General features: G+C 46.1%; 1 protein-coding gene across 1 annotated transcript in view; it reads right to left on the bottom strand.

Annotated features, from left to right (window-relative positions):
- Window positions 1–11,776, bottom strand: part of Gpm6b (glycoprotein M6B) — a 144,986-nt gene extending 133,210 nt beyond the window's left edge. The window contains exon 1 of the mRNA XM_005409194.2: window positions 11,545–11,776. Coding sequence (XP_005409251.1) covers window positions 11,545–11,548 — 4 coding nt within the window. The 5' untranslated portion in view covers window positions 11,549–11,776. The remainder of the gene's footprint in view (window positions 1–11,544) is intronic.
- Between the last annotated feature and the right edge of the window lie 653 nt (window positions 11,777–12,429).

Below are 12,429 nucleotides of genomic sequence, written 5' to 3'. Positions count from 1 at the left end.
CACAGAGGGACCTTTTGAAGGTGACCAAATTGTAGGGGCTTATAGCTGACTGGCTATTAGGCAGTGGGGCCTGGTGGGATGAGGTGGGTCACTGTGGGCATGACCCGGAAGGGATTCTCTCCCTTCCCTGCCCCTCCCTTGATCTCTCTGCTTCCTGGCTGCCATGAACTGAGCAGCTCTCCTCCACCCTCCCCTGTGCTGTGCTGTTCTGCCCTGCAGCCAGCTGACCATGGGCTGAAACCACTTTTTTTTGTTTTGTATTTTTCCGGTACTGGGAATTGAACTCATGACCCTGTGCTTGCCAGGCAGGTGCTGTGCTGCTGAGCTAAATCTCCAGCCCCACTTTTTTGTTTGTTTGTTTTTTCCAGTACCACGAATCGAAGTCACGACCTCGCACTTGCCAGGCAGGCGCTGTGCCGCTGAGCTAAATTCCCAGCCCCAGACTGAAACCTCTAAAAAAGCAAAATAAGCCTCTCTTCCTTTCAATTGAGAGCGTTGGGTATTGTGTCCCAGCACAAGACCTCAACATCCATTCTATCCTTATATCCTGAAGCCAGGAGACATTCACACTGATCACTTCCTGAACAAATATGGAGCCACTACCACTTCCTCCGTATCCACCACTACTCCAATACATTTTCCACTTTTGAGGTAGACAAGGGGGTGCTTTATCTTTGTCATCTCTTCAGCTGTGTGCCTCTTTCCCATGCACCTATCTCATCTCTCCACAAGTATTTTCAAAGTCCTTCTCACAGCTGCTGTGTTAGTGGTTTTCCCTGAAAGTAGGTGGTATGAAGCAACTTCCTCACAGAGGTCTATATGCAAAGGCATTTTGTGAATGCTTTTAATCATCACGATTTAGGAACAGATCTATTTTCCAGATGGAAAACATACCCAGGTTATAAACTAATGCTATTAATGCTGAGCAAAAGCTGCCAATACAAGAGTTCGTATTGTATGATTCCATTTATTCAAAGTGCAAAATCCAGGCGAAACTATGCCGGTGGAAATGAAGGGTAATTACTGTTGTTGGGATGCCAGAAAGGCAGCTTGAAGGGGATTTCTAAGAGGCTGGTAATGTTCTGCCTTTGTGTCTGTGTGTGTGTGTGCCAAGGACGGAACCCAAGGCATCACTTTGTGCACTCTGCCACTGAGCTACAACCCAGCCCCAGCCCTGTGTTCATCCTTAATCTCCTTAATCTAAGAGCTGGTTATATTTGTAAAAAAAATTATCCAGCTATACGGCTGTGATCTGCCCACTTCTGTGTATACACTGTATTTCACTAACAAATTTCTAAATGATTTTATAATATTCATGCCTCTTACAAAACACCTAAAAATATTTGTGACAAGGTATCATTATATAACAGAGCTCCAAACAGTTTTCGGAAATCCAGTACAATGGCTTTGCAAAATGGTAATAATTCATGCAGTGGAAATGCATTCCTTTAATGTTCCGAATTCTGTTTTACTTACCATGGAAACTGTCAGAATATGCCAAATGAGAAAACTAAAGGGAAAATATAAAATAAAGGGCTGCACCAAACAAAGTTATCTTAAGTGTTTGAATTACTTTGCTAATTACACCTCCATTCTTTGTTCATTGTGTGAAGGAACAGATGTCTGAATTTAAGCTCCCATTTAAAAATCTGCCATTGAAACAGTCTTTTCAGAAAGACAGTGTAAAGCCCACATTTCTAAACCTGAAACAGTGACCTGATGCATATACGAAAGAGCACGTTTTCTAAGGTCCTTCTAACTTTCCCTTTCCATGTTCCTTCTCTCTTTACATAGCACTCTTTTGCAAGTTTGCTCAGTCTTGGGAAGACCTGGACCTCTGGTCTCCACATCCAGATGGAATTAAGCATGAAGGAGCCGGGAGGTAGGAAGAGCAGGGAGATCTTGGCTGTAGGAATAGGACCTCTGTGAATGCTGAGGGAGAGCATCCTGTCTCCTCCGACTCCTGCACCTCTCAAACACATGGGCAAACATGATGAAGACCGGGCCACGCAACCTAAGGAGAACGTGCAGGAACGCTGTCTTAAAGGCTTAATCTGGCTAGATTTGATTATAGCTAAGGAGATGAATTCTAAATTTGGAAAGGCCATCATGGTAATTAAGGATGTGATTAGATGCTTCATGTCTCCCTACTTAATGAAGAGAAGGGAGCATAATGAAAATGATTTCAGTAAGCAAAACAAACTTCATGGAGTCAGTGCTCTGTATCTGTTACCAAGGAAGAGCTGTCATTCTATGTCCAGGGGAGGTCACCTCTCCTCTGAGGTGGTATAGGCACCATTTCACTCCAGAGAAAGAATGAATCAGGTCATCTGCCAGGCTACCCATTATACCTCTAGACCCTCTGGTGATGTTGGGAAAAGATAAAAACGAAGTAAAACTTTCTCCAGCAAGGAAAATCAAACATCCCTTTGGGAAAGAGAAACACTTTCTAATCAAAGATCCTCCCATTCTGCAGATGTGCTCAACAGAGTCCAGTGATCGTACTGCTCAGATTTCATGATAATGCAAAGCTCAAAACCTCATCCATCCCTCTTACACACTGCTTCTCAGTGTGGTGCAACTGCTCTCCCCCTCCCCACCAGGGTTACTTGGCAACGTCTGGAGACATTTTTGGTTGCTACAACTAACAGATTGTTACAGCATGGGGTAGAGGCCGCAGACACTGCTAAACACCCTACCATGCACAGAACCATACAAGATAACAAAGACTCATCCATCCCAAGACACAAGTAGAGCTGAGGTTGAGAAACTCCACTCTAGAAGTATACTCAGCTGGGAAGCAAAGGCAATTTTTTTAAGTACCTAACTGTAGTAATGCCAATTCGAATTTCACCGCCCTACAAATACACAAGCAAATACTAAGTCCAGCTGAAGATCCCTTCTAACTTAAGATCATTTATAACACAGCACTTGACATCAAGTTCGCATATACTGAGCATTATGCAGCCTGAGAAGAGTAAAATTCAAAAGATCAAGTTTAAAAATGTTTCCACTGGCAGACTTTTGGGGAGTAATCAAGTAAGTAACTGTTACTTTTAGACATTAAAATCTTGTTTGTTAATTACTGGAAATGTATTCACTTTTATTAAGTGATCAGTGTGTCTACTGGGTATAATTATCACAATATAAGTGTCAAACCATTAAAACAATTTTAAAGAGAGTACTCAAAAATTAACAAGCCAAGCATGGTGGCACAAACCTGTAATACCAGCTACTCAGGAGGCTGAGGCAGGAGGAACTTGAACTTGCAAGCTCAAGGTCAGCCTGGTAACTTAGCCAGATCCTGTCTTTAGAAAAGGGATATAAAAAGCTGGGGATGTACCTAAGTGGTGAGTACCCCTAGGTTGATCTCCAGTACTGCAAAAATTACAGATAAAAAGTGAGCAAGAATACAAATTACCCTCTTCAGCCAGGTGTGGTACTGCATGCCTAGAATCCCAGCACTTGGGAGGCTGAAGCAGAAGGATCACCGTGAGTTTGAGATCAGCCTGGGTTACATAGTGAGTTCAAGGCTAGCCTGAACTACACAGCAATATGCTGTCTCAAAAAAAAAAAAACAAAAAAATTTCACCCTTTTCACAGGAAACAAGGAAATATCACTATCAAGCCAATAGACAAAAAGATGAAACAGGTAATACAAGAATAACATGAACTTTATACCAATAAGTTTAATGTCTTAGATAAAATGCACAAAGTCCTCGAAAAACACAGTTGACCACAACTGACACGGAATAAGTCTGTTAAAAGAAATAGAATGTATAACGTAAAACATTTCCACAAAGAAAACACCAGACCCAGAGGGCTTCATGGACACATTCTTTCAAATACTTAAGGAAGAAATAATGGTACTTCAAAAAGTGATACCAAATAAACAGACAGCGTGGCTTCTGTTTCAACCCCCAGGCATTGCGGAGTTAAAGGAGAGAGCACCCATACCTTTCTCCATCTTGGAAAGCCGGTCCTTCGGTTCCCTACTTTACCCTTGAAAGGGAGGAGACAACAGGCAAGATTAAAAACATTTTTGCAGGATTAACTTATTTGTGTCCATTTGTAATCAGCTAAATGTTACTTCCATCTGGCTTTTAGCAGCCTCTCCCGGTCTCCTTTCCTACTCTCCCTGCCTCTACTCTCAGCTTGTTCCTACCTCTCCCCCGTCTTCTCACCACACCTGCCAGGCCGGGCCCCACCGGAAGCTTCATAGAAGCCACGAGGTTTCACCCTCCTCAGAGCTGCTTCTATGCTTTGATTTGTGTGTGTGTGTGTGTGTGTGTGTGTGTGTGTGTGTGTGTTCTAAACAGTGAGTCTCTTCAAATATTTTTCTTTTTCCCTTTTTAAAAACCAGTATGTTTGCCATACATGATACATACATTCCTCCTGGGGAGTTGCTACATATACATATGGCATCTTGATCCATTTTAAAATTATTTCTGTTATTTTCAGACAGGGTTTTTTTTACCTAGTGCAGGCTGGCCTCAAACTCACTTTGTAACCCAGGCTGGCCTCGAACTTGCAGTGATCCTCCTGCCTCTGCCTCCTGAGTGCTGGGATTCCAGGACTGTGCCACCATGCCCAGCTATCTGGATCCTTTTGAATTCCCCTTCCCTGCTTTCCCTGTCCCTAGATTCCCGTCTGATCTCCAAATCACACACTAAGCCTTCTCCATCTCGATGGGTTCCTTTTATCCCCTCTGGGAAATTGTCATTTTCCTCCAACTATCACTCGGTGCTTAAAAGCCTTCTGACTCTCTAGCCCCAGCCAACAGAACAACAAGGAGCAAGTCCCTTCATGGTGTCACTCAGCCTGGCTGGGCTCTCCCACTCCCACACTCAGGGCGCCCAAGCACCCAGCCTCCCTCCTGGCTCCTGTTATGCCCATTTGTACCCAGGCCCTGGAGCATTCCCAGCCCCGCATTATCCTGTTCATCCTTCCGGACTCAGATTAAAGTAGCGGCCTCCCTGTCTGTAATACCACCTCCCACTTCTGTCCTCAGTCAGGACCTCCAGCTTCCTTCAGAACCCTTTATCTGCCTTAGTGAAGTGACTGGTTATTTGTGAACGGAGACTTGGTGTTTTTGCTTCAAGACAGTAGGGTCCAGGCCTGTGCGGACAGGCCTCGGAAGGGCTGTGGGTGATCAGCAGTCTTACCTGTCGTGGAGTACGTCACAGCGATGACAGGGACCAGAGAAGCACAGGCTGGCGCCTGGCACAGGCTAGTTGGGTGGCACTGCAGGAGGCACTGACTCAGCCCTAGCCCTCACAGCGAGGATGCAAACTCAAAACTGTCCCTTCTTATCCTCGCGGCATAATGAGTTTCCCTGAAACAGTGTTTTACCCTTTACATTCGCAAACGTCAAAAAACCCAACAAGAGAGAAGTACATTTCACCAGAGACAGAAAAATACTATATCACATCTCGAGAAAAGCTAAAGGCACAAAAAGTAATAGAAGAACATTCAAGCTGCTCTTCAAATTGTTCTTGTGTCTGTGTCTGCTGCAGTGACTGAATTACTTCAAAAGTGACTTCAAGGGTTGAAATTCTGTCATTCTGTGAAATTATGTGATGAAAGTAGTAATAGTATTAAAGAATGTCATTTGCCCTATTTAATTGAGTGCATATTATCAGCTTATAATATACAAGTAAAACTTGTGGATTGATATACGAATATTAAAATGATAAAAATAAAAGTTTTATATGCCATGAAATCTGTACATGTGTAATATAGATAGACCTCTATAAAGTGCATTTTATATGATAAAATCTGCAGTTTTTCAACAAATACCTGTGGAGTGCCCACATTATGCCAATCATTGAATGACTACTGGGAAACAACAATGAATACAATTATCTCTGCTTTTGGCTAATTTGGTATTTGAACAGAAAGGAGGCATATTGAAAACACTAACAAGCCAGCTAATCATAACGAGAAAAATCATGTTAAAATTATTAACCGGATGACAGTGGCCTAAAAGTATAGCAGTAGTTCTCTTCCAAGAGTCCACCAGAGTCACCCACCTATTTGTAGCCAGCAATCTTTTCTAAGCCATACAGAACATCTGCGTGACCCTGCTCCAACCAGCTGGATTGTGTCCTGAAGCACTGTATTGTTCCCAAGCTTGTTTACACAAGTTGTATTTGTTATTGTCGTTATGAAATGTATTTCAACATTACAGAAACTGATTGAATATGAGTCGTGAGGGTTCTTTCTTTGAAAACCAGGTTCATTGCTTTGGAAAGTCTTAACAAAAGTAAAATCACTTGGAAAATAGTTGGGAGAATAATTATGGGCAAGACACTTTTACAGGCTGAAGGGTTGTGGGATAGGTGATACAGGGTGGGGTAGGTGGGATAGGGCTGTGGGGCTGGGGGTGTAGCTCAGAGGTAGGGGACTTGCCTAGCATGTACGAACTCCTGGGCTCCATCCCTAGCACCACAAATAGAAGAAAGGATTCCGCACACTGATCTGCTCCCGGTGCCCTTATGTTCTCATTCTACTTTATGTCCTCCTTCTTCCTCGTCCTCTCCTAGTCCTGACTGACCTCAAACTCACAGAGATCTGCCTGCTTCAGCTTTCTGAGTGCTGAGGTTACAGGTACCATCATGCCTGGCGGTCATTGTATTTTAGAAGACTCTGAAACTGGAGATAAGAAGGCACCGAAATTTAGCTGCAGTTGGTATAAGAAAGACTGCAAGATAATCGTACTACTAATTCCTATCGGTTTATCGAGAGGAACAGTTAACGCTTAATTGTTTGATCAATCTTGCATGCCTATAGCTGGTAATGTGAACAACTACTTTGAAGATAACAATATGCAATATAACAACCATTGTTGATTTCCTATCATCTTGTTTGGAAATTCTGCATTGTCTTTAGTTTTTTTTAAAAGATTTTTTTTTTTTTTTTTTGGTACTGGGAATACAACTCATGACTTCATGTTTGCTGGACAGGGGCTGTGCCATTGAACTAAACGCCTGGCTTTGTAATGTTTTTTTAAAAATTTTTATTCTCTTTAAAATAAAAAAAAAGAAAGACAGACTGCAAGGAACACCAATCGGGACTTCACACTCAAAGCAAAGACCTAGACTGTGCAACAAAATATCAAGGACTTCATGTTGAAAGTTAAGTAAAATGTTTAGGACACCGAAGTGGCACTTTGTCTGACTCACCACTTTGGCATTTTCAACAGACCACCCAACGGCCTGATCTGCAGTGCAGCAGAGAATAAGGCCCTGCTCCGGGAATCAACCATGGGCGTGGGTGGGGGTGGGGCAGGTGGTTGGGCCACTTTTGCTAGAGCAGAAATTATTTAATAAGGAACTAATTACTTCCTGTTTGTCGCCAGCAGTACTGTACTCTGTGGTCTTGGACTAGGAGATTTACTCAAAATTTCAGTCTGCATGGCAAGACATGAGAGGCACTTTCCAAGACCTAGGGGTGGCGCCTTGCTTTAGACATCAGAATCCAAGGGAGAGGCTGGCCAGCATGTGCTGGGGTTATTCACACAAGACACCCATCTTGTGTGTCCAGTGGCATCTGAATTTCTGAGCAAACTTCTGGATCAAGCACTGCAGGTAGGGGTCTTCAGTGTGCTTCCTTTCCAGCACACAGCCCGGGCCCTGGGCATGGGGCGAAGATAGTGTAGACAGCTCTGGTGTAGCTGGGCTCTGGTGTAGAGAGGCGAGAGGAGCCCAGGCCGGAGCCCATTATAGCTCCCTCCACCTGCTTCCTTGGAGGAGAGCCAAGCATCCCATAGGAGGGCAGGCACTGAAGCCAACTGCAGAGATCATGTTTAAACAGTTAGCCAGCTGTTTCCTCACGTTTTTCATGCATATTATTATTCTGCCATTACTTCTGTCTAAATTACATACTTGTAGATTTGCAAGGACCCAAAGAAGTGACCTCACTGGATTGTTTTATATTGAGGTTAAGAAAAGGAAATGATTTCTCCAAGTTGGGAGTGAGGTGAGCAGTTCTAGGCCACTGAGGGCAGCCAGGCTTTTCCTGCATTCATTGGCCTGGGCATCAGCAGGATCTGCAGCATCAGAAACAAAGACACCCAGCACCGCCCAGGCCACTGGGTCAGGTACTAGTTTCTCCTGAAAATCAGGAGATGATTTGCATACACATCTCAGCTAAAACACTCTAAACTAGTATTTTTAAAATTGCTATTTAGTGAAATGATTGACCATGTTCAACTTTATTCTAAAGTTGTAAAGCCTTTCTTTCAGCTGGGCATACTGGTATACACTTGTAGTCCCAGCTGCAACTTCTGGAGGCTGAGGCAGGAGGACCGCTTGAGTTAGAGACCAGATTGGCAACACGGGAGATCCCTTAAAAAAACAAACAACAAAAAACACCACCAACAAAACCCCAAAGCTCTTTGGACAAAATGGGTCCAAACAATTTTTCCAATGTTTTGCTACGTCTGATCATTCCACATGCAATTTTCATTTCAACTTAGAGGCAGCTAATGAAACCAAATCAGTATTTCTCTTTGGATACATAAGCCATGTTGAAGCAGGACAGCTAGTGCACAAATGCCTTGCAAGAAGTTACCACACTGATTCCGTTTACTTACTATGTCTTCAGGCCTAAGAACAGGGTACCAGAATAAAAATTCTTTTGGCCAAGGTAGATTCCCGTCATATAAAACCAGAGTAACACCGGAGGGTAGAGGTCATGCCAGGTGCTCTGTGGAACCCTTCAGCCAGAGAAATAATTAGTTTCAACACACTCATTAGGTGGTGTACTACATACAAACAACACGTCAACCTCTTCTCATTGTGCAAAATAACCAAAGTTACTGAACAGTCAAACACAGTCCAAACATTAATTGGCTCATTCCATTGACATGAAACATCAGATGAGGCAAATCCATAGAGACAGAAAGTAGGTTAGTGGTTGCTAAGGGCTGGGAGAGGGGAGAGAGGGGATCTGCTGCTGACAGGTCCAAGGATTCTGCGGGGTGAGGACAATGTTCTCACATCAGATAGTGGTGATGGTTGCACAACTCTGAATACACTAAAACCCACTGACCTTTGTTCTTAATGTGTAAATTGTATGTGAATTACAGCTAAACAAAGCTGTGAAACTAAACTGACTCAAAAATTTTTAAAAAAAGTTCATGTTTTAAGATGCACTGAAAGATAGAAATGTACACACGATCGCTGTTCATTACTTTATTTTCCTACTTAGAGGTTTTTGAAAACGTTTCAATGTGAGCCCAAAGGGCTTTTGTTCGTACAAACCTCATCTATTTTACCAGTGAATTAACTAGTACCACTTTAAGGAAGTGAATTGTGTAAGAATCAGCTCCATGGACCAATGGCCAGAAGTTTCCCAGCATTAAATCATTTTAATTAATACATTCATGGGGTATGTTCTGTAATTAAACACATCTGGAAAAATAAAACCAGTTCATGGCCCTGTGGTGTATTTACCAAAAATCTAAAGGAAATCAGTGTGTTTTCTTTCTGGCATGAAGAGAACTTTCTCCCAGCCCTTTTAAATGTAAAAGTAAAAACTAAAAACCAAGGATACTGCCAGAACCAGTGAAATATGCGCAAATTAACATAAATTGGCAATTAAAGTGTAGGACCAATAATTGTCTGAGACAAGAAGTACTTCCTTGAGAACAGACCTGTGGTTTGGGCACTTGCTTTGTGAAAACAGCGTCCACCACACCTATCTACAAATAAAGCCCACCTGAACTAAGTCTTGGGTACTAGGAAAGCCACTGTGAAGAACGTCCCCATGTGGTAATTCCATGTTCTAATTTGACACACAAATCTAAACATCAGGCATCCAAAACCCAGAAATAACCTTATTTCAGAAAAATGAGCTAGTGATTTCCTTGATGCTACACTTCTACGTAACGGCGACATCTTTGGGGGCTGCTCTTGCCAGTGCAGGCCCAGGATAATCCACAGCCATCCTGTGATTTTCGTGTATGAACCTCATATAAAAGGGAGCTTTCACCGGGCATGGTGGTGCACACACCTATAATCTCAGCACTCTGGGGGGTTGAGGCACGAGAATCACAAGTTCCAGCCCAGCCTGTGCAACTGAGCAATTTAGTGAGACTGTGTCTCAAAATAAAAATGAAAATACAGGGATGTAGCTCAGTGCAGAAGCCCTGGGTTCAATTCCTAGAATCACACACCAAAAAAGTGGGGGAAACGTGAGTGAAATCATATAGGAGCATTAAAAGAGGTAGGCACCAGAGGTACAGAGCACTCAATTCTGTCCTTTCTAGAAGGATCTTATCCTAGCTCTCCCCTAACTTTCTGGGAAGAAAATTTCCTGTTGGATTCAGGGCCTTCCTTTCATATTTTGCTCATAATAATTTTTTTAAAAATCAAACTATAAAATTCTTTGAGCTTCCTTTTAAATAATGTGCTGTCCTTACTTCCCTCACCAAAAATTTTAACCAGTACAAAATGACCACCTCCCCGCCCTCCCCAACACTTCAGAGCAGAGGAAAGGTAGGCAAGAGATAAATGAAGGGGCTGAACCCACTGGCTTCCTCATCAGGAATACTTCCGAGGAGCTCTTCAGACTCCTGGCGGCGCTTGCGGCTGGCGCTGTCTGTCACTAGAAAAAGATAACGAAGCAGAGAGAGAGAGAGAAAGAAAACCCTTGCCAAGCCGGGCTCTCCAGGAGTGCGGCGGAATTACGGCGCTCTTTACGAGTTTTGTCCCTATAGAGTCCCCCTGTAACATGTTGCTGACGGCAGCATTCTGGAGTATTGGGAAATGACAGAAAGGCTCCTCCAGACGCCTAACGCCCGCCTCAGGCCAGGTGGGAGATTTTCTCCCGCAACAAGGCGTTCACCGTTGCTGTCCGGTCCCCCACTTGCACGGGCACCGGCTTCCCACCTGTGCCCCGGCCGTTAGAACAGAGGACAGGGACAAAGAAGAGAAGCTAACCCTGGATCCCATCTTGCCCTCTCCCCTCCCGGCCCGCTTTGCTGACTTCAGGGGTGACGGTTTCGAGAAGAGCTCTCGGACCACCACCACCCCAGGTTGGGGACCCAGGCGTTTGCCCTAGGTTTAAAGAGAACACAATGACGGCAGGGCGGGACAGGATTGGACTCGGGGCTGCGACCTCGTGCGACAAGATCGTCCCGAGGAAAGAGCAAGAAGGTACTCTCTACCAACCACTTGAACTAAGGCAGGAGCCCCGTAGCCGGGAAGCGCCGTCTGCTCTCCGCACCCCCCAGGCCCCCCCGGGACGCAGCTTTTCTGCTCCCACGCATCGCACGCCCAGGGGTGCAGCCCGGTTGCAGCTAGAATTGAGGCGCCCCCGGGATGGGGCGGAGACGCACACCTGGGAGTTCCAGACACCTGGGCCCGCCGCGCCCTCCCACCTCCCACCTCCAGCTCCTACACCCCACGCCCCTAAATCCACGGCGTGGCGGAGGTGGCGGAGGCAGTCCCACCTAAGCGGGGGTGCGGCGCGCCCCTCCCGGGCAGGGGCGCAGGGCCGTAGCTGAGGCCGTGGCGCGAGGCCAGCGCCCTCGCTTACCCATGGCTGGCGATGGGCGGGGAGGGGGGCGCGGGTGCTGGCGCTCGGGCTCCTCGGGACCGGGCTGGGCCGGTGGCACAAGTTTGCAGGTCGGGAGGGCACGTGCGCGGGCCGGGCTCCGGGCTGGCTGCGCGGGGATGGTGCGCTGGCCGCCGCTTCTGCTCTGCTGGGGTGGGAGCGCGCGCGGCTCCGCCCGCACTGGGGGCCGGCCGAGCCGAGAGGGGCCCTGACGTCAGCGCCGGGGGCTTTGTGCGCCCGCGGCGAGGGCCCGGTAGGGGGTAGCGGGCGGCTTTGGCTGCCCACACAGCCCAAAGCCATCTCCCGGGACCCCGAACAAGGGCGAAAATCCAGCGGAGTGTGGGGGCAGAGTGGACAGAGAGGACAGGGCTCCTAGGACGGCAGAGGCCTGATCCGCGTCCCAAATGCAAAACTGCTAGAGCTGGAGGGAACTTGGAGCTTGGCCATTGCCCATTGTACAGATCCCGAAACTGAGGCCCCAGACCCTGAACAAGGACACCCGAGATTTGGCAGCTTCGCGTCCATCAGTCCCAGATCCTTTTGTTCAGACACGCGCTGCAGGTGGTGATTTCATTCAGCGGGTCTCACAGGAGAATGGGCTGGTCCGTTTTTGGAAACGGTATTTCATCAGGGCCTCTGCGGGTGGGACCTGGGCATTGCTCCGTGAGAGCCACCAAGTGACTCTGGTGCGCACCCTAGCCGCAAAGCCCTGGCTGAAGTTACCTGGGGAAGGACAAGTGGCTTAGAAGGACACAGGTGGCACTCTCTATGCGGGGTGGGCCCTGATCTGGTGGTGTCCAAAGTCAGCCCACAGGACCCCCAGAAGCCCATCCTGGAAGGTTCTTGGAGACCTCGGAGACTTGCTCC

Source organism: Chinchilla lanigera, unplaced genomic scaffold (assembly GCF_000276665.1).
Source record: "Chinchilla lanigera isolate Chin_1 unplaced genomic scaffold, ChiLan1.0 scaffold00118, whole genome shotgun sequence".
Taxonomy (NCBI): Eukaryota; Metazoa; Chordata; class Mammalia; order Rodentia; family Chinchillidae; genus Chinchilla; species Chinchilla lanigera.
This window is presented reverse-complemented; position numbering and strand designations above follow the sequence as displayed.